The sequence below is a fragment of the Mixophyes fleayi genome, chromosome 4 (genome assembly GCF_038048845.1).
Source record: "Mixophyes fleayi isolate aMixFle1 chromosome 4, aMixFle1.hap1, whole genome shotgun sequence".
Classification (NCBI taxonomy): domain Eukaryota; kingdom Metazoa; phylum Chordata; class Amphibia; order Anura; family Limnodynastidae; genus Mixophyes; species Mixophyes fleayi.
This window is the reverse complement of record NC_134405.1, coordinates 135,896,944-135,920,697: the sequence shown is the minus strand read 5'-3', so window position 1 is coordinate 135,920,697 and position 23,754 is coordinate 135,896,944. Positions and strand designations below refer to the sequence as shown.

The 23,754-nt window shown below is 41.2% G+C and overlaps 1 protein-coding gene across 1 annotated transcript in view; it reads right to left on the bottom strand.

Annotated features, from left to right (window-relative positions):
• Window positions 1-293: 293 nt before the first annotated feature.
• The window catches only part of SLC28A1 (solute carrier family 28 member 1), an 80,474-nt gene continuing 57,013 nt past the window's right edge, over window positions 294-23,754 (bottom strand). Inside the window, exons 15-21 of the mRNA XM_075208406.1 lie at window positions 17,232-17,362; window positions 15,553-15,721; window positions 11,822-12,019; window positions 9,332-9,413; window positions 9,070-9,168; window positions 8,272-8,380; window positions 294-967 (exon numbers count right to left, since the gene is read on the bottom strand). Coding sequence (XP_075064507.1) covers window positions 847-967; window positions 8,272-8,380; window positions 9,070-9,168; window positions 9,332-9,413; window positions 11,822-12,019; window positions 15,553-15,721; window positions 17,232-17,362 — 909 coding nt within the window. The 3' untranslated portion in view covers window positions 294-846. The remainder of the gene's footprint in view (window positions 968-8,271; window positions 8,381-9,069; window positions 9,169-9,331; window positions 9,414-11,821; window positions 12,020-15,552; window positions 15,722-17,231; window positions 17,363-23,754) is intronic.

Here is a 23,754-nt window from a genome sequence, read left to right as displayed (position 1 = left end):
TGATGGATTCCACTGGTATGAGTTTTTTCCTGTGTGATCACAAGAGTATAACTTCTCAGGAACCACATTGTTTGGAAGATGGGACTGCCCTCTTTTAACAGAGGTACCACTGAGTCTGAGTGCCAGGATTGAGGAGATAGGGCACTTTTAGTGCCCACATCCCATCACCTGGCTCTTTAGTGTTGTCTGAAGTGTAGTGGATGTAAGGGATATCATCAAGCCCTACCCCCTCCCCAGCTCCAACGAGCTGTAGGGTACTTTTAGGTAAGTTTTTCCTCCATTTGAACGTGTGCTATTTATGCTATATTCAATTTTTATTTGTTTTTATTAATTTATCATCTATTTATATTCTTCACAATGATATATTTATATTACACATATATATTACAGAAATATTTGCCTCCTATGGAGGTTTATTTTTTTACTTTGTTGCATAGTTACATTATCAGTGATACAGGAATATGAAAACATGATCCAAGTCGGATTATTTGAGGGTGCTTTCAAATGTCTGAAACATGTCATGTCCAGTATGATGCAAACAATTTTCCAGGGGCCCCAATAATGTTGGAAAAGAATATTATAAGTTATCAATGTGTAAAAATCCATGCCAAGAGGTAGAGGACTTTAAATAGAAAACAAAGCCAACAAGTTCAACATTTCATTATAAATATATGTTTCTGTGCATGTGACTCTTCAAAATATAAACTTCAGCACATGTGGTCTTATCTCTCATCACCATTCCCAGAAATGGTTCATCAAATGGCAATTAATCCTGATGTAGATTTCTTGAGGCTGGTCTGCCCCTCAAATACATGTCCACAGTTCAATGCAGGAAGCTGGATCTGGTTACAAACCAGTGCATACTGTATTATTGTAAAATGAACAGCAATTGTAGACAGCCAGGGTAGAGTTTACCATGTTTTCCCATCCATTTGTAAATATAAGCGTCCCATTTGTGTTTTCAGTGCTGCATTGAGAGAAGACAAGGTATGTAATCAATGTAATTGTTTTTTTAAAAAGTAACTAATAAAACTGGAAATCAATTTTATAGCTTCTCTTATAAGTATATTCCACCAAGAAACATGATAACCCAGATTTTTCAATAGAGGTTGTAATTAGATTGGACCAATTTTTATGCCAGGTATGCAGGGGCGGATCTAGAAAAATGCTGTACCTGGGGCGATTTAGGGGGGGAAGCAATTTAGGCCCCGCCCCTTTCTAACCTCTTAGGCTGCCGACGGCTGCACACTATGTGCAGGTCCGTCCAGCCGTGACAGGCAGGGACAGTGTGCTGCCCGGCTGCTCTGATTGTGTTTTAAACAGTCAGAGCAGCCGGGCAGCACACTGTCCCTGCCTGTCACGGCTGGACGGACCTGCACATACTGTGCAGCCGTCGGCAGCAAGTGTCTGCTAGGGCGGGCAATCGCCCCGATCGCCCCCCCCCCCCCCCCCCCCTGGATCCGCCACTGCAGGTATGTCCAATAAAAATGTATGGAATTCTCAGATGGGATGAAGCAGCAGTAAAGCATTTGACAACTGTAATACAGGGAAGGCTACAAAAGGATTTGTCCAGTGCCCCACTGCTGGGAAGGACACCTTTTTAAAAACCCGTTCCAAGGTTTGTGGTATCTGTAGGGGTTGTGTCACTGGTGACTACCCTTCCAGTCTTGTTGTGGACTTGCATCTTATAAAATGTGTGTGTTCCAGATGTTGGACAATTCCTTTACAATATGCCTGTGGTGGATATACTTATTAATGTAAAACATCTTGGTATTCTGAACAAAACTGTTAACTCACATGAATAGTTCAACTAGAAAGAGAGTGAGATTTTACAGTGCTCAATAACTTGGAAGGAACATTGCTTTATATTAACATATTTGTATGCAATGTGGGTTTTTTGTTTCTGCCTCATCTGAGGTAGTGCAAGTCGGTTTGGTCACACTGGTGAAATTTTGCAATCATAACACCCTGCAGAACTCCACAAAAACAAGAATGCTTCTTTATTATTAAACGTTGCATCCCCTCAAAGTGTGCAACCTACTGTACAATAATATATACAGGGTATTTGTGGCACTTAGGAACCCTAAATCCATTTTCTATAGATGGTAATAACTGTGACTGTTTATCCACCACGGCGAACTATCTAATAGAACAGATTTTAAATCTAATTTAATTTGGATGGGTTTTTCCGGAATAGAGATCACAATATAAAATTTTAACTTGAGTTTTAATAAAACGTTTTGTAAGAGACCTACAAAAACTATGAATTTTAGATGAGCAAATTTTAATCATCTCAGAATAGCATTAAAGCTTATAGACTGGGAAAGGGATTCTTAAATAAAAGTATGGAAACAAATTGGGAAATTGCAAAAAAAAAATGTAAATATATACTGTTGCATTCACATACCTTATGGCAAATAATTTTTTAGGAACAATAGGCAACAAATGTGGTTAAATAAAAAAGTATTGCAAGTAATAAGGTGTAAAAGTAGAGTATTTACATTTTTAAAATTAGAAGGAACTGAAAATGCATTATGGAAACACAAAGAATTTAGTAAAATTTGTAAAGAAAAAATCAGATTAACAAAGACAAGCTAAAAAACGGATTGCTACAGATAGCAACACTCAAATCCCAAGTACACAAATAGCAAGAAAAATAAAACTTATAAAGTAGGAAAAATAATTGTAGATGGTAAAAAGAAAGCTGATCTTTTAAATATGTTTTTTGAAATTTGAATTCCCTTTTACCAAATCACTCGGTGTCCCCCTTCACTATATCACTCTGTGTCCCCTTTCATCAAATCACTATGTCCCCTTTCATCAAATCACTGTATCCCCTTCACTATATCATTCTGTGTCGCCTTTCATCAAATCACTGTTTCCCCTTCACTATATCATTCTGTGTCGTCCCTTCACTATATCACTGTGTCCCCCTTCATCCAATCAGTGTCCCCCTTCATCCAATCACTGTGTGTCCCTCTTCATCCAATCACTGTGTGTTCCCCTTCGTCCAATCACTGTGTCCCCCTTCGTCCAATCACTGTGTGTCGCCCTTCATCTAATCACTGTCCCCCTTTATTCAATCACTTTGTGTCCCCTTACAGCCAATCACTGTGTGTCCCTTCACTAAATCACTGTGTCCCTCCTGCATCCAATCACTGTGTCCCTCTGCATCCAACCACTCTGTGTCCCCCTTCATCCAACCACTCTGTGTCTCTGTGTCCCCCTTTTCGCTGCTTCCTCTCCATTCCTTTACTCACCTTCTTTCCTCATTTTCTCATGTCTTCTTTCTTGTTGTTTCTCTCTGCTGCTGCTCCTCACTGACATTGTCGGACGCGATGACGTCACGCCAGACAGTCAGTGAGAACAGTGAGGAGGGCGGAGGATGATCCAGCACCACTGGAGTGGTAAGTTTTTGTTTGTTTTTTTCTTTCTTCCTTTGCCAGGGCGTCCACGGCGCTTTATTAAAGTCCCTTCCTCGGGACACTAATCATCATCATCATTTATTTATATAGCGCCACTGATTCCACAGCGCTGTACAGAGAACTCATTCACATCAGTCCCTGCCCCATTGGAGCTTACAGTCTAAATTCCATAACACACACACAGACAGACAGAGACAGACTAGGGTCAATTTTGATAGCAGCCAATTAACCTACTAGTATGTTTTTGGAGTGTGGGAGGAAACTGGAGCACCCGAGGAAACCCACGCAAACACGGGGAGAACATACAAACTCCACACAGATAAGGCCATGGTCGGTATTTGAACTCATGACCCAACACTGTGAGGCAGAAGTGCTAACCACTTAGCCACTGTGCTGCCCCTAACACACTAAATCTGCGGATATTGCAGACTAATTCCGTAAATATGCCGAAGACCTTTATCAATCACGTCCAATGGACCCTGCTACTCAGGAAAAATGAATATGCGCTGCCCCCTCTCAAAATGAACCATGATTCAGAGGGACATCCTTGTTATGGATACAACTCTAACAGAAATTAATACCACTATAAAGGGTCTGGTGACTCACAAGGCCCTTGGTCTGAATGGCCTCACCAGAAAGTACTATAAAAGGACACAACATAACATATCATCAGCCCCTCTTGAACTATATTAAGTAATCCACCAACAAACACTACTCTATCTCACTATCTTCTTCCCAAAACCACATATGGAACCTCAGCTGGTGCCCTAATAAAGACCTATTACGCTTCGGAATGTTGATTTTAAAATCTTAGCAAAAATAATGGTGACAGGCTACAATTGCTCCTGCCTACCTTGTTGCCGGGACACCAGCCTGGGTTCGTAGGGGGTCGTCACTCGGTTAAGGGTATCAGAACAGCGATTGCCGCCACAATTGCCTCTGCTTACAAATGGAATTCACAGGCCATGCTACTTAGCCTTGATGCTAACAAAGCATTTGACAGTTTTGTGACCACAGTTATATGATGTCTTGTCACATGGGGCATTCAGTGACATCTTCATTGGTCTCATTAGATATTTTTCCAACATGCCATATACAACATTTGTTTTAATTGGTCTGTGTGGGAATAGGATGGAGATGCATCAGGGCACATGTCAAGGTTGTCCTCTTTCTCCTCTGTTATTCAATTTATCCTTAGAACCCTTACTACATATTCTACAACAAACACAAGACTTTCGAGGTATTCGGGTTGGTTAACGCAAAGTCAACATAGTCTCTTTCGTTGATTAAATTCTGCTGTATCTTTCCAAACCATCTTCCTCATTACGTTTAGTAATAAGCAAAATTGAAGAATTCGGATCAATATCTGAACTCTCTATTATAGCGGAGAAATCCATAGCTATGTACCTTAAGCCTGGGATCACCTGCCCGTCATGGGGCACACATACCCTATTTACCTGGGCGAATAAAAGCCTCACCTACCTAGGTGTCCAAATTAGTAAACATCCCTCTTCTCTATACCAAATGAATGTTTCCACTACTATTTCCTCTATAACCAGGGAATTGGAGGGGTGGCGTTATCTCTGACTCTCTTATTTAGGGATGGCCAGTTTGATTAAAATGCTCACCTTCCCAAAACGTATGTACCTGATATAGTGCTCACCACTTCTCCTTACTCAAAGAGATACCAAACTTCTTAACTTGCTATTTAGGAATTTTATATGGAATAGTAAAAGACCAAGGATTAACCTGATCAAATTGCAACAACTGAAAATTAATGGTGGGATCAAGTTTCCTAACATTACTCATTACAACCATTCAGCCTTACTCAGACATCTCAGAGATTGGCTACATGGAACAGAAATATATACAGACACTCCTTTGGAGAGTAGCTTGATCCCAAATATAAATCTAGTATCCTTTCTCCATTTGCATGACCAGGAAATACCCCAAGACATAAAATATAACCCTCACCTGTGGAACACACACAAAGTCTGGCATATCCTAAGACACAACACTCACTTAAATTCTCATAGCCTATATATCAAGCCCTTACAACCAACCCTGATTTTCAGGACAGCTCATAATCCTATCCCTTCGAGGCCTGGAAACAAAGAGGCATTACCAAAATAGGTTGCTTACTAGATTTCTCAGACAGATGTTTCTCTTCAACATCATGGTATGAGTTGATAATTGTGGCTGACGTCTCTACTATTCTCCTATAAGAGGGCGGGGGAGGGGGTCTGTCCCATGCGGCATCAACAGATTTTATTGGATCTTTGAATCTAACCTGCAGGTCACGTCCCAGGTGGAGAATAGATTTCCTCCATGCTGACCAATGTTCTCGCCTATTTGGGATACCACCGAATACATGTCTATGTTCTGGGTTAAAAATTCAAACCTACATAACTGTGAATTGTTTATGACATGCGCAATCCTATTGTGTATACGAACACCAATGTATATTTTGTAACAATTTTGTATACCATGCTACTTTGTTTCGGAGCAGTAAAACTAAAAATAGTTTGAAAAATAACAATACTGTGCGTGAAATATAAATCTCACTCACCTTATCTCGGTGAAATGTCAACTTTTCACTTTAATTGTTTTAAAGGAGGATAGAACCCTGGGATCTTATCTTGGGATGCACTAAAGATACAACATTCTTTGTGACATGCCATCACCTGTACATCCTACATATAGTACATTTCACTCCAGTGAGATTATATAAGTGGGAAATACAAATAATGCGGATTGTCAAAAATCTGAAAATGCAACAGGATCATTCTGGTATATGTTGTGGGAATGCCCTGGGGTCCAAAGACTGTTTATGTGTTTGGCAATGTGTCCATAGAACAGGAGAAGACATTGCTCCGCGTCATAGGACACATTTGGGGTATCGCTGGAAGAGATTTAGTCTGGAGAAACAATCTTAAAGAATGTTTTTAACTTGACAACATTGACCAAGATCATCATTGCAACGACATAGCAAACCTGATATAAGCTGTGTAATACCAGATATCAAGTATAAAAAATGATATTTCGCCTAACTTGTATAAGCCAAAATTCAAGACTTTCACCCAAACATTCTGCTTTTACAAGCAGCACAATATCTAGTTCACTCTTAATCAATAGAATGAATCATGATTCAATAAGTTATTTCATCTCCATTGTAATGTAAATTTTTGTAATTATATATTAGACTTTGGGGTTAGTTTTTAGTGGGAGTATTGGTTTATGATGTACGGTGTTTGTGTTTTTAAAACATAAAAAATCTCTTCACTGCATAAACTTGATGTTAAAAACTTAATATGCCTAACTCAATGTCTTACCACCTCCTTCCCAGTCCCATTCCAAATACTCCTAAACACACACAAAAAATAATCTGGCATATTCTCAATGCAGAGAAATATCAGACAACATACTGCAGGAATTTCTGAGCCACCTTCACATAAACAGAATCTGGCAGGCTCATTAAATGGAACATAGTAGTTGTATTATTGCCAACAAACCTTGCAAATTTGCTGCAGTTTGGACACATTAGATGGAACCATGCAACTATAACTCAGCTCCGCAGAGTCTACTGAAAACGTAGTGACTTCCCCCTTTGGACCCCAGATGCTATATCTTGTGCTAAGCCCATAAGCACATCACTGATCCTACATCTGGACTTTGCTACGGATGTATAGCATACTTGCCAACTCTCCCTGAATGTCAGGGAGACTCCCTGAAATAGGGGTGATCTCCCTCACTCCCTGAAGAGTCTGGCATTCTCCCTGATGCTGAGCCAGTACAGGACGTGGTTGGCTTCGCCATCTGTGGCATGATGACACAGTTCAGAAATTGTGTCCTATGTCCATGTATTGATGCCTATGGAGGTGGCTATTTTCAAGGAGACCAAGATTTAATCAAAGACTGACAGGTAAGACAACATGACTTCAGTAATGGAGACAGTCTCTAGAGATTCATTAGCTGATTTTCTTTAATGCATAGTTGCCTACTCTCCCGTAATGTCCGGGAGACTCCCGCATTTCTGGGAGACCTTCCGGTTCTTGCCCCCGCAATAGATAAGTGGCGGGGGTGCTGCTTAATGACGCAAATATTATGTCATCTTAGCCCTGTCCCCTGCTGCAATTGGCCAAAATTGTGACAATCATTTAGGAGGCAGGGCCAAAAGTGATGCAATTCATCAAGCACTGTCCCCGCACACCCACCTCACCCGAGATCTCCCTGAAGCCAGCGAGGAAAAGTTGGCAAGTATGATGTATAGGTATGAATTTGCTTTTGAAATCTGAATATTGAATAATGTAACTCCTACACCTCATTGGCCTTCACTTAATTTTTATGAGAGATTGCAATAAAGTTTTCTGGGGCGGTTCAGGGTACAGAAAATCATTTTTAAAAATAGTAGGAAGGAAGCACAAAGGGCAATACGTACACATGATACAAACATAGTATGATTGTGTCAGTCTCTATTTAGACCACACCTTGAATATGAGCAGGAAGGAAGGACATAGGAGAATCTGAGGGAAAAACTTGCAGACATTACTTACTTCACATGCACAAAGTAAAACAGATGCATAGTTTTATGAAATACTACACAATCTAAGAAAAAATATAGCGCTAATAGAAACCCACAAAAACACAGGGAGAACATACAAACTCCTCACAGATAATTGAACTCAGGACCCCAGTGCTGTGAGGCAGAAGTGCTAATCACTTAGCCACCGTGCTGCCTAAACAACCAGGAGATTCATAGAAAATAATTGTAAACTGTGACTTGTTTTCATATATTTAAGAAAAAATACTACTTCTCCACAGATTTGAAGATTCTTCCCACACTTACCTTCCAAAAATGTCTTTACAACAAACAAAAAGGTTATAGGTTGTGTTCCTAAAAGGGTTGTCAAGAAACTCCATACAATTTACTCCCTCTCTTGGGGTAAATAAAATTCCTGGAATATAAAAGTATGTTGTTATTTTTCAGGTTTGCCCGAATTCAATCAACCAAATATTGGAAAGTATCTTTGTTGAAAGTCTGACCAAAAAGGAATTACACTGACTAACACTAGTGAATTTATTTCATTTTTTTCAAGCTTTGTGTGATTTGTTAATAAATAAAATAGTGAATAACAGTAATTCCCTAACCCTAAAAAGAAATTATATCTAAAATGTTCTTGATTCAGCCTTGGATATATAAATGCATATTAAACTATGCCGTAAAAATGAAAAATATAATTTTTTACATAATCTTGTAAATGCAATAATGCAGATAAGTCTTATAATGCGCAGAATTGAGCTGCATAATTTGAAAAATGCAACATACTACGAAGAGCTCTGTGATATAGGGACATGCAGCTGTGTATATATTGTATGTGTATGCGAGAACATATAAAAACACACTAACCAATGTTCCACTGGCCAAAAAAATCAGGACAATGTGGATATGTCCCATGTCCCTACTCAATCTATGTTCTGATCAGGCCAAACCATACCATACCATATTTGATGAGGCCATGTGAGCAAATGGCTAAGCTTATCACTTAATAATGACTGTCCTACAAAAATCAGGGCTGTTGGGTATGTAAAACAGTAAATACTACTAAAAGCTTCCTCCAGCATCAGGAGAGCTGATAATACCTACCTGCAATACATGCATTGACAAACGATACACATGCTCCAGTCATCAGAGCCCGAACCACCACCTTGGCAAGATCACCTTTGCGCTCCATGGCCATGGAGGCTTTGACATAAAAAAAAAGTCAACATATGTCAATCGCAAATTTTAGTTTAATAATTATTTTAGAAATGAGTTTTAGATTTTGGACATTTTGCAGGACTCAGATTTACTGTAGACTTGTTATTTTCTCATCTCCAAAGAGTGAAGTTTAATAAAATATACTTACATAGCCCTCCTAGCATGATCCCAATGGAGCTAATATTGGCAAATCCACACAAGGCAAATGTAGTGATGACCTCTGCTCGCTCCTGTAGATCAAAACTGATTTAGGTCACATTTATGGCAGGAAAGAATGAATAGATGCATAGCTAATGAATAAAACAAAGATATAAACTTCCTTTCATAGTCAGGTGAGTCTACCTGCATCAGTTGGAAAGGTGCCTTAGATAGCCACTATGTGCTGCTGGGGGACCCTGATCTTTTCACTGTTTTATTCTTAGTCTGCAGCTTGCCTTCATTAACCTTGACATTGCCCTGTCACATGCAGCCCTGCCCTCACTAACAAAAATTTGAATGGAGAGTTCCCTGCATTCCACATGATCAGTATATTGATCTCCCAAACTCTGTGTTAATGGTTATTCTAACCTTGCGTACTACAAAACTGCAGATATAGTGAATAAGCAGTAGCTGAAGACTGAATGAAACAAGGTTCTTAAAACCTAGTATAACCGAGCCTTAAAAATTACTATTGTTACATGCACCATTTATAAAGTTACCACCTAGAAAGGGAGCAGAGTATTTTAGCTCTGGCTCCTTGTGGACCATGGTGACTGCTCTTATTTTCTTTCAAATGTATTGTAAGACGAGGATCCCAGTGGACGTATAAATGGGTAACAGTGTGTGTGGGGAGTCTTTTTTTTAATAATATACTTTCACACGGTGTTTGTGATTATTTTATAGGATTTTTTTCCTGGCATATTAGAGGTCCCAGGGGGTCATTGAGTGCCTAGACATACTGGTGCTTATAGCTTTACAAGCACCAGCATATCCAAAAACATTAGGCATGACAGAGATTGCTGGGACCTGTAGTGCACCAGCAAAAAAAATACTGATCTAAATATTCAAACTATTACTCCACACCCACCTACTCAGATGTGTTTTCCCTGGGGAGGGGCACTTTTTTTTTTCGTGGGTCTGATTCACCTAAAGAATCCGGCCCGTGCTCAATGGGCTGTGGTTTTCCTGTTATAGCCTGTTATAGCTTAGTGCTGGTTGCAGCTTTTTGGGGTCAAACCATGTTGTTTGCTTTCCAGAAATTGGAGCTATCAGCCTAGGGATACGAGTCCAAGTGCTGGTAGCAGTTTTTGGGGTAGGATGAGGGTACTTTTTTAAAAGAAAAACATTAAAATACAGTCATCACCAAGTTAATGATGATGGTTTGCATCTATCTCCTGCATGATATACTTAAAACGTATCTTCCTCCAGCATACATATGTTACATAGTGTTCTGAGTTACCCATATCTTAAGATATGTGCATTATTTTTGGATGGATTTTACGACTGCATTTTTTACGTAAAATGTACCCAACTCTACATCAGACCCAAAGTCTTCTTCCAAATGAGTCTTTTCCCTGTATACAGAATATTGACTTAAAGTGCACTAGTACTCACTGTCAAACTCGTGGCCCAAACAAATTTCTATGGGATAACTAGTGGAATGCAGTCCGCATTTTATTTTATTCGGTTAAATGACTTACAAATTCACAGAATATTACAGAACAGTTTGCCTGGGAGTTCAGATAACCTTTCCCGCTAGTGTCACATGACACATGCGAGCGCCGATTCCGCTCGTCTCCCTCCATCTATGCCGTATGTTGTTGCAAGCAGTCAGAACAGTACACTTTCATAATTCAAGCAATCTGCTTGGTACTTGGTATTCTGTGACTGTTTGTGCTCAAAACATTATCATTATTCGTTTGGTAAGTTGATGTCCAAGTACATTTATGACAGTTTGTTGATTGTTTATCAAATGTATTTATCCATTTGTGTTGACGATGGTTTCTTTTTTTATTTTATAGTTTGATGATTTATTTTCTTTTTAGATTTTGATTATTAGCCCACTTGGCATGCCTGGTCTACATAAACTCAGACATATGTACATTCTAAAAATGCATGGTTTACATCAATTCATAGTATTGGTCCAACATCATATTATCTCTGCCTATGTGCTCAATGAGGATTTAGGTTGCTATAGTGTTAGCTAGTTTACTCTAAGGACCTTTACACACCGGTGTTTGCAAAACAGTGTTCAAAGTATGATACCTTGTAGTTTGTCCTTGCTTTTACCAGAGTGTTCAAAACTATTCTCAAAGCTTCCCTGCAGCATAGTGTACTATAGTGTACTAAGTATTTAGTGTTAATGCCCATAATCGTACCAAGCAATGTCCTAATTGTTGCAAAGTGTCACTTGTCAGGAAGGATGTGTGTATAGGTACATTAGCTTATATTACTTTTTGGACTATCCGTGTTAAAAAAAACTATTTGATAGGCTTTAATAATGTGCACTAAACTCCTGACAGCAAGGCCTGTATGTGTGAGCCCCAAAAGCTGTATATTAGTGTTATTCACTTAGATGATTAAAGTATCGTTATAAAATTGGTTTCATCCCACTCAATTTAATAAAACACATATAAGTCACCCATTTTGCTATACTTGCCGATATCCACTGCCTGCTTCCATCTTTCCATTCATCAATACCATCCAGGCGGTTAGCTTTATAATCAGCCAACTTTCGGTATGCTACAAACTCATTCAGAATGATCTTCGTCCCCAGCATCTCACCAACTGGACCTGCTTCATCCCATTCTACTCCCATCATGAAGGCCACAGGCATGAAGATGTAGGAGAGAATCAGCTGGAGATTATACATATTTGTTAATCAAAGTACGGTTAGAAAACTTAATAGTAATAACATGATGGGATCGATGTACCTAACATTCTAAAATGGAGGCGTTGCTCATAGCAACCAATCAGATTCTAGCTGTGATTTATGTAGTACATTCTAGAAAATGATAGCGAGAACCTGCTTGGGCAACACCTTCACATTTACTTTTTAGAAGGTTTGATACATCTACCAATTTTATGGTAGAAAAGGGTTGGTTTCTTATATTTCTATCATGTTTTTCCATCCATTTTATACTTTTATCACCCTTATAAAGCTTACATACCGTTTATCTTCATATTATTAGTGTATCACTTTATTTAGGAGTTGTTTTGCATTAAGTGTTATACATACAAGGAAATTATATAGATACAAATATTTGTACCATAGGATAAATAAAATAAAAATAATCAGCATTGCAATATAATTGGGGGAAAACACAAAAAATGAGGGACGCGAAGACCGTGTTTTTAAGTTAAAAAGATGAGAGCAACCAAGTAGACAAAGAAAATGGAATTTGGAAGATTCATCCATATTTTCATATTGTTGTCAAGACCAGATAATGCTTTGCATAGACCACAAAATAAGGCTCTACATCTTAGACTGGGCACCAGGTATGAAATATTAGACTGGGAACCATATGAGTCTATGCATATTAGACTGGGCACCAGGTATGAAATATTAAACTTGGAGCCATATACGTCTATGCATATTAGACTGGGCAGCAGGTATAAAATATTAGACTTGGAACCATATACGTCTATGCATATTATTCTTATCAGTTATAGATATTAGACGTGCTGTTTAGTTGATTGTTTAAGATCAGCCTGATCAATGTGGTAAGATAGGAGTTAGGTGTCCCGCTTAAACCAAGTAGAATTCAACGATACACTTAAATACACAAAGCTTTCACTCACATCCACTCTACTCTCCCTTGAGAAAGTCTCCTATAAGAGTTGAAACATATTAGGGCATATTTTGGCACCTCCAGGCACCCTTACATTGGAAGTCAAGCGTGGTCCATGCTGGAACGCACATTTAGAACTCCCGTACTATACCCGCTACACATTGAAGACAGAGCCTCCCTGCTGGTTATCACAACGATTGTGCACTATTTTTCATAACCACACGGTGAGCTGTTGTTTATTTCCCTAACATCTTGGGGAAGTTGTCAGTTAACTGCAATATCTGTTGTTCTGTGCAGTCCTTGATATGATCCTTAAAAAAAGCGCGCTTGAGCAGTCTTTTAGTATATGTTGTTTATTGTTATTTATGCTTTATTATAGTGTTTAGATAATTTTTAGTGGCATCATGATATTGTGGATTTGGACATTTGTTGGTTTTTAATTGTTTTTAATGGAATCTTAATAAGATGTATAGAGTTTAAATAAATTGATTACATAAATAGTTGCTTGTAGCATCTTATCCTTGATTCATTAACATATCACAACACATTTATTAATGATGCATGGTGTCACTTCATATGTTTACTAGCTTAGCATTGTATCACATCATTGACCATTGCCTTTCGTGTTCCATTTTGAGGAATACGGATTAAGGCTACTTACTCTTCCTTGCTTGAACTTGAACGCTTAGAGATATTTGACCACCATAACAAGAAGATATTACCATAAACGCAAATCACTGGGATTTAGATAACCATGTGTTGAACACCTGTTTTATCCTGCTGACTTATTACTTCACCAGAACATCTATATGAACATTTGTGAACGTCTTTTCATCAAGAACGCAAATATAAGAAAGTCATCAAGAACCACCACATCTATGTTGTTCAACTCATATTGACTTTAAGGTTTACATACAAGTTTCCTGAATGATACTACCGCACATACTTACCTTTTGATGGTTTAGTACCCATTAATCTGGCACGTGACCCAGAAGGTTAACATGTACTTTTTCACATTCACAATATACAGGATTGGAATACATCTGTTGCTTGGATTATTGTGACCCATTGGTATTACTTATGTGTTAATGACCCACTAGATTTTGGTTACTCATATTTATTACTGTTACCTAGATTTCTTATAATTTTTAGCATTCTTACTGCCACAGGGGAGGGCTGGCAAATTTTAACCTGGGGGCAAGACTTGACTCAGCAGGCTATTAGGGACATTTTAAAGGAAAGAAAATGCAGGTGGCCCAGCCCAAGTAGCCCACTATGGGAACAGCTCGCGGGCAGCCCAGCCTGCCCTTGGGTATTACACTAGAAACCATTTGCCAGCTCTCCCCTGGCAATACCTAATAAAAAAAGTAATAGAATGCATGTTATTAGCATCAGGGGGTATAGTCCATATATTAATACTCACAAAATATTTAGCAGTGAACTTTCATTACCTTATCTTAATTATAATGCTGTTACATGTTTTGAGCAAAAAAATGACCAAACATACCATTCAGACAACTTGAATGTACTATTATAAAAACAAACTTAACTTAAATAGTGTATAGATGGGGCACTCCGGGTAGGTCCAATTAAAACTAAATTTTATTAGATATGCATTAAAACTAGTCTGGTTAGGTAAAGCGTGAAATATTAAAATTGCAATACAAAACAAAAAAGGTGTATAGGTGAAATAAAAATGCAAAATGAATTGCATAGCCTCAGCTACATATATAGGTGCAAATACACAGCTTACAGTAATGATCCGATATAGGGCAATCACTGTAGTAAGATGGTCACAGATAAATGAACCCAAGAATTCTCTATTATAACTGAATTGAGTGTATGTGACAGTCTCTGTCTAAATATAAACCAATAAGCGATTCCTTATGGGTTTTTTCATTCATACTATTATGATGATCATTAAGAAGTAAAGCAGCCAATCCAAGCTTTGGGCATCTCTAAGGTAGGTATCACTTGCACCAGTTACAGGACAGGTACAAGTGTTGAGGGATAGTGATGATGGCCACATATGCAAGCTAAAATGTGTGTTTACAATCCAAAGCAACTGTAAAAATGCATTTATGTACAGTTGGCATTAATAACATCCTGATAAATGTATTTCAAGTAGAAAAAAATATATATTTTTTTAATGTTTTTTCATTAGTGATTATATTAACAAGTAACAACCATTGAAAACTTTTTTTTTTCTGTGCATTCTTCTGCGACTTTATATTCCACATATATATTGTTAGTTTCATGCTCGGGGTTGTGTCTGTCTCAACACGGCAAGTGCCGCATATGCAGAGCGTACCTACACCCATATTCAACATGAGAAGTTTTCTCAGGTCCGCTTGTATTTGAATACGGACGTGCGTATGCCCGAATTAGGTGCGTATTTCCAGCTCCCATCCCCAAATGGCAGCATAGTTTGGTGCAAAACTACACATGCTAGCTACAATTACTCATAACTCAAAATTAGGTAATTGGCCTTTGGATCCCACTATATGCTTTCAATAACATTAAAGGCAGCTAGGAACTCTGGTGTTTATAAACTCTGTCACATAAAATCCATAACGTATCCTTGCTGGCATCTCCTCACCTGTAATGTGAGCTTCGGGTAGTTCACCATTCCGCCCAGCCAGGAGAAAGCAGCATTGATGAATTCAAGTAAGGCCATAAATGCAATCAGATTTGCTGCAATGTTGGCGACTAGTCCCACCGAGGTAGAGGCCCCATTGCTGGCCGCTTCCAATATGGTTCGTTCCTCCCTTTGAACACAAAGGACAATACAGCTATTTCATCTATGTTACACTGAATCTATCAATGTTAAAAATAGGACAGACCTGGTAAAAGTAAAGGAAAGATTAAGAATATTAATTCAAAAGTTAAATAAAATAATATTTTATTTCTAGGCCCTATTATTAATAATATCACACTGTACATAATGCACACATATTTGATATTTCTATAGTGACAGAAGTAGACATTTAGTAGCTATGGGAAGAATCATGTTTTTGGTAAACTTGCCAGATTTTCTTATATACGGTCTCGCTTACAATTGGATGCTTTTGCCCTAGAAAGCAGAGGCCTAACATTTTTGTTGCAAAAAAGGTTTCTTACATGAGATTGCTGAGTCACACCTATTTCATGGTGCATCCAACTCCAAAATCATTAGTGTTTGTCAGGCATACATGTGTGTACACTTATACCTAACAATAACGTAGAGATGAGGCTTGATGGTGTTACTTGTAAATACAAAAATAATACACCCTATTTGTACACAAAATAATTATGTAAATAAATGCTATATACACAAGAAATAATAGTGTCTCAACTATTAGTAATAAATGTGAAAATTGCATTTTCCGTATAAAATGTCATTAAATATAGAACACCTCCACACCTGTTGTTTACCCCGATAAAAATATAAATGTGAATCGTATTTACAGCAGTAGTCCAAATGGAAATTATAAATAAGTATTGTGAAATATATGGCTGCAACTTGATATAATATAGCTGGGACATTAATGAATTAAGTACTATCAGCTGGAATGGCCAATATACAAACAACCAATCAGAATTGCCTAGATAGCATTGCTGCTGGTCATCATCATTATCACTTTGTATTTTTGCATCAGCATTCCCGTACCTGTAAGAGATACCTGACCTAAGAGACGCACCTAGGGATGTATCCACATCTAATTATGTTGCATCTCCTGGGGTCCTTATACTTATGTGAACACGTTCATCTTTCCAGGTGTAAAGGAATGCAAGTCTAAGATAGACACAAAGTCTAAATAGATAGTCTAACTCGAAGATAGACACAAAGGAGTATATTTACTAAACTGCGGGTTTGAAAACGTGGAGATGTTGCCTATAGCAACCAATCAGATTCTAGCTGTCATTTATTTAGTGCATTCAACAAAATGGCAGCTAGAATCTGATTAGTTGCTATAGGCAACATCTCCACTTTTTCAAACCCAGTTTAGTAAATATACGAAATATGCCCCAAAGTCTAAGATAGATAGTCCGAGTCGAAGGTAGACACAAGTCTACATATGGACACATATTGGTGCACATGTATGGAATGCAAAATTATTATTTCACTACGCTACCAAATAAAAATCTTCTTTATCCTGAAAAAATAAGGTACACAAAGCAGTTAAAAAAAAGTATTCTCAGTTTAGTCAACACACAGCAATATACTGAAATGTGGTGATACACCTCATATAAAAGGGGTTAATAATACAAATTACAAGAAAATGTACTATATTTTACCCTTTTTCTATCTTGACACCGTCCTCGCTTTTGAACTTGGATTCCTCAGTTTCAGGATAAACCAACTTGGAGAGGGCAAGAGCACAAGGAGCAGCCATGACAGACGCAGCGATAAGTGACGATGGGTCAATCTGAAACAGTAAGAGGCAGATTTTCACGGTTAGTCATTTTCAATTTACTGCAGCTACCTCTTTATCCCTGTAAAATACAATTAATCAATTCAATTTGAATTAACTACCAAAATACTGTAAAGCACTGTACAATAAGAGAAAATGTTTATAAACCAAAAAACTCCTCAACCAGCCATCATCATCATTTATTTATTTATATATATAGCGCCACTAATTCTACAGCGCTGTACAGAGAACTGACTCACATCAGACTCAACAATTAACAGCGTGGGCTGGTTTCCACTACAGTGGAGTCCCTGTGTTATAGTGAAACTTAGTCTTAGACTGGTCAGCGCAGAGCTGGCACCTCTAAGGGGTTGGCCATTATCCTACTAAGACAACTGGGGATGCAAAGCTGCCACTCCTAGGGTCCAAATCTTGTTAACTACAGTCCACAAAGTTAGGGAAAAGCCCTGGTGCTTTTCAAAAGAGTTCTGGTAGCTCTGTGAGGTGAGGTACAATGAGTTTTTACCTCCTATATAGAGGCAACAGACCAGCTACATAGTGGCTTATAGTGGAAGGCAGCTAACACTGTCTAACACTGGAGCAGGTTGAAGATTTGGGAGGAGTATGTTGTCCATTTTTTAGTTATCTGTTATTGTCAGCATCTGTGGTATGAACAAAGAAGCTGTCAATCACTGTCAAACTTCAGCCACTTGTTGATTTCCTGCAAATGACTCAGAGTTACCTCTGTTCAGACCATGGATGCTGCGAATTTATTAATTTGAGCCAGGATTGTAACTTAATTTAATTCGAGAAGCACAGTACACATGTGCTTTGCACTTTTCATTAGTCTGACAATTGTAGTATCATCATCATCATCTATTTATATAGCAACACTAATTCCACAGCGCTGTACAGAGAAATAACTCACATCATTCCCTGCCCCCTTCCCCTGCTTAAAATTTTAAATTCCCTAACATACACATGACAGAGAGAGAGAGAAATACTAGGGAAAGACTAGGGTCAATTTAAAAGCAGCCAATTAACCTACTAGTATGTTTTTGGAGTGTGGGAGGAAATCGGAGCACCCGGAGGAAACCCACGCAAACGCGGGGAGAACATAAAAACTCCACACAGATAAGGCCATGGTCAGGAATCGAACTCATGACCCCAGTGCTGTGAGGCAGAAGTGCTAACCACTAAGCCACCATACTGCCATCAAGGTGTCATCTGGTGGTATAAAAATGTATTGCAGAAAATGTTAATATTATACTTTGGGAAATACATTTGATGTAATGTGATGTGCTTCAATAACATATAATTTGCACAGCAAATCTCTGTTAAGAAAAACATGCACATGTAGTGGGCAAAAAAGGAAATATGTGAGTAAATGAAACACACCCAGCATATCCAGAGCAAGGTTTTCCACGCAAGTGTGGCCCATGCAATAATTATGCAAATAACATCCCAGCATGGTCAAGGTCATGGATTAAAATGCTAGCCACAGAATTATCTGTCCACAATTATAAAACATCTAAAAACTTGTGAAGACAGTGGGAAATTATTGTGGGGGTACAAAGGAGTGTCATCATCACTCCAAAGACAAGGCCATACCATCTATCCCTGGCTTATCTGCATCAACTGACCTACTGTGTACCGACCCGGCTTGTCAGTTGGCCCTTCTCCTGCTGAATCCCTGGTTTATCTGCATCAACTGATCTACTGTGTACCGACCCGGCTTGTCAATTAACCCTTCTCCTGCCGAATACCTGGCTTATCTGCATCAACTGATCTACTGTGTACCGACCCGGCTTGTCAGTTAACCCTTCTCCTGCTGAATCCCTGGCTTATCTGCATCAACTGATCTACTGTGTACCGACCCGGCTTTTCAGTTAACCCTTCTCCTGCTGAATCCCTGGCTTATCTACATCAACTGATCTACTGTGTACCAACCCGGCTTATCAATTAACCCTTCTCCTGCTGAGTCCCTGGCTTATCTGTATCAACTGATCTACTGTGTACCGACCCGGCTTGTCAATTAACCCTTCTCCTGCTGAATCCTTGGCTTATCTGCACCAACTGATCTATTGTGTACCGACCCGGCTTGTCAGTTAACCCTTCTCCTGCTGAATCCCTGGCTTATCTACATCAACTGATCTACTGTGTACCGACCCGGCTTATCAATTAACCCTTCTCCTGCTGAGTCCCTGGCTTATCTGTATCAACTGATCTACTGTGTACCGACCTGGCTTGTCAATTAACCCTTCTCCTGCTGAATCCCTGGCTTATCTGCACCAACTGATCTACTGTATACCGACCCGGCTTGTCAGTTAACCCTTCTCCTGCTGAATCCCTGGTTTATCTGCATCAACTGATCTACTGTGTACCGACCCGGCTTTTCAGTTAACCCTTCTCCTGCTGAATCCCTGGCTTATCTACTTCAACTGACCTACTGTGTACCGACCCGGCTTGTCAATTAACCCTTCTCCTGCTGAGTCCCTGGCTTACCTGTATCAACTGATCTACTGTGTACCGACCCGGCTTGTCAATTAACCCTTCTCCTGCTGAATCCCTGGCTTATCTGCACCGGCTGATCTATTGTGTGCCGGCCCGGCTTGTCGGTTGGCCCTTCTCCTGCTGAATCCCTGGCTTATCTACATCAACTGATCTACTGTGTACCGACCCGGCTTGTCAATTGGCCCTTCTCCTGCTGAATCCCTGGCTTATCTGTATCAACTGATCTACTGTGTACCGACCCGGCTTGTCAATTAACCCTTCTCCTGCTGAATCCCTGGCTTATCTGCACCAACTGATCTACTGTGTACCGACCCGGCTTGTCAATTAACCCTTCTCCTGCTGAATCCCTGGCTTATCTGCATCAACTGATCTACTGTATACCGACCCGGCTTGTCAGTTAACCCTTCTTCTGCTGAATCCCTGGCTTATCTGCACCAACTGATCTACTGTGTACCGACCCGGCTTGTCAATTAACCCTTCTCCTGCTGAATCCCTGGCTTATCTGCATCAACTGATCTACTGTGTACCGACCGGGCTTGTCAATTAACCCTTCTCCTGCTGAATCCCTGGCTTATCTGCACCAACTGATCTACTGTGTACCGACCCGGCTTGTCAATTAACCCTTCTCCTGCTGAATCCCTGGCTTATCTGCAGCAACTGATCAACTGTGTACCGACCCGGCTTGTCAGTTAACCCTTCTCCTGCTGAATCCCTGGCTTAACTGCATCAACTGCATATAAAACATTATTTTATATGCCATTATTTTGTTTTTCCTGATTGTACATTTACAAGTTTCTACTTTTTACCTGTTATTATTCTACTATTTATATGCCTTTATCTTGTTTTTCCTGATTTTATATTTACCAGCAACTAGTTTTACCTGTTATTATTCTTGCCTATTTCCATTGTCCTTATTACCTCTCCTTCTATTATTCTTTGCCTTCCACGCCCTAATTGGTTATTGTCCTCCATCTTGCTATTGTCTCCCTGCTTATTCTTACCTGTTATCCGCTGTCCTTATTATCTTACTGTTCTGCTATCATTCTTACCTGTCTTCATTGTCCTTATTATCTCACTGTACTGTTGTTCCATGCCCTCCACGCCCTAATTCGTTATTATCTTCCACCTTTTCATTGTCTTCCTGCCTTTGTTCTTACCTGTTTTTCACTGTCCCCACTATCTCACTGTTCTGTTACTCTCTCTCCCTACTATGCCTCCCCGCTCTCACTCCATACCCATACTCTCCCCCCGCCCTACCTCTCCCGTTCCTCCCCGCCATCCCCCGCGCGCTGCTCATCTTGCTAACCTCATCCCCATTTCCCCCCTCTCCTCTCCCCCTTTCTTCTGTGCCCTCTGGAATGCCAGATCCGTCCGCAACAAGCTGACTGCTATCCACGACCTCTTTCTATCCAACGCCTTTAACCTTCTTGCCGTTACTGAAACCTGGCTCTCCGATTCTGATACTACTTCCCCCGCTGCCCTCTCCTATGGTGGCCTCTCCTTCACCCACTCCGCCAGGCCTGGTGCCCGCCCTGGCGGTGGAGTTGGCCTCCTCCTCTCCTCCACCTGTACTTTTCGTGTCATTCCCCCTGAACCCTCCCTCTCCTTCTCCTCTTTTGAAGCTCACTCCATCCGCCTCTTCTACCCCATCCATCTCCGCGTCACTGTCATCTACCGCCCCCCTGGCCCCACCTCCCTCTTCCTTGACAACTTTGCTAGCTGGCTTCCTCACTACCTCTCCTCCGATCTCCCCTCGATCATTCTCGGTGACTTTAATATCCCCATCGACAACCCCACCTACCCTGCTTCCAGCAAACTGCTCACCCTCTCTTCCTCCCTTGGTCTCACCCAATGGACCTCCTCCTCTACCCACTGCCTTGGTCACTCCCTTGATCTTGTCTTCTCCTACCTATGTAATCTCTCCGACTTCTCCATCTCTCCCTTTCCTCTATCCGACCACCATCTCCTCTCCTTCTCTCTCTCCTCTTCTCCTGCTCCCCTCCCCCTGCCCAAACCTACTCTGTCCATACGCAACCTCGATGCTCTTGACCCTGCCTCTCTGTCCTCCTCTCTCGATACCCTCCTTTCTCCCCTTTCCTCCCAGGCCTGCCCCAACCAGGCGGTCTCCCTCTACAATCACACCCTCACCTCCGCTCTGGACGCGGTTGCCCCTGCCCACTCCGTCCACCCCCGCTGCTCCAAACCCCAACCCTGGCACTCCAAATTTACCCGCTTCCTCCAAAAATGCTCCCGTTCTGCCGAACGTCACTGGAGAAAATCCCGCTCCCTGGCTGACTTCCTCCACTTTAAATTCATCCTTTCATCCTACAGCTCTGCCCTCTCACTCGCTAAACAATCTTTCTTTAAATCCCTCATCTCTTCCCAGTCCTCTAACCCCCGCCGCCTCTTTGCCACCTTTAGCACTCTCCTGGCCCCCTCCCCTCCCCCCACCCCCTCCTCCCTGACTGCCTCTGATTTCGCCTCCTTCTTCTCCTCTAAAATCGAGGCCATCCGACTTGAAATCTCCTCCTCCACTCTCTCTTCCACCCCTCCCACTCTTCTGTCCTCCCCCCCCAACCACCTTCCCCTCCACTCCTTCCGTCCCACCACCGGCGAGGAAGTCCACTCTCTCATTTTATCATCCCCCCCCACTACCTGCCCCCTGGATCCCATCCCCTCCCACCTTCTTCGCTCCCTTTCCCCCACCACCTGCTCCCACCTCGCTCACCTCTTTAATCTCTCCCTCTCCACTGGCATCTTCCCCTCCTCCTTCAAACATGCTCTCGTATCCCCCATTCTTAAGAAACCTAATCTCGACTCCACTTCTCTCTCGAACTATCGCCCCATATCTCTTCTCCCATTTGCCTCCAAAATTCTTGAGAGGCTCGTCTGCAGCCGTCTCACCTCCTACCTTTCTGAATACTCCCTCCTTGATCCTCTCCAGTCTGGTTTCCGCCCCCTCCACTCCACTGAAACTGCCCTGGCTAAAGTCACCAATGACCTCCTCTCTGCAAAAGCCAGGGGCCACTTCTCCCTTCTCATCCTCCTTGACCTCTCTGCAGCCTTTGACACCGTTGACCACCCCCTCCTCCTTCACACCCTCCAGTCTTTCGGCCTCTCCGGCCCAGTCCTGTCCTGGTTCACCTCTTACCTTACTCACCGTTCCTTCTCTGTCACCACCTCTGGGTCTCTCTCCCCCCCATCCACCCTTCCAGTCGGGGTCCCTCAGGGCTCTGTTCTGGGACCCTTACTCTTCTCTCTATACACCTCCTCCCTGGGTGAACTCATCAGCTCCTTCGGCTTCAGCTACCACCTTTACGCTGACGACACTCAACTATACCTCTCCTCTCCTAATCTCTCTCCCTCCCTCCTCTCTAGGGTGTCCGCCTGCCTCTCTGCCATCTCCTCCTGGATGTCCTCTCGATTCCTCAAACTTAACCTTGCCAAAACTGAGCTCATAGTTTTTCCTCCCTCTCATACCCCATCCCCTTCTGACCTCTCCATCACTGTCGACAACACCTCTATCTCCCCTGTCCCCCAACTTCGCTGCCTTGGTGTCATCCTCGACTCCTCTCTCTCCTTTGGCCCCCACATCCTCTCTCTTGCTAAATCCTGCCGCTTCCAGCTGCGCAACATCGCTCGCATCCGGCCCTTCCTCTCCCAAGATGCCACCAAATGCCTTATCCACTCTCTGATCATCTCCCGCCTGGACTACTGCAACCTCCTCCTCACTGGCCTCCCCCACTCTCATCTCGATCCCCTTCGATCCGTCCTTAACGCTGCAGCTAGGCTTATTTTCCTCTCTCGCCGCTCCTCTTTTGTCTCCCCCCTCTACCTAGCCCTTCACTGGCTCCCATTCCCCTTCAGAATCCTCTTTAAGCTCCTCACACTCA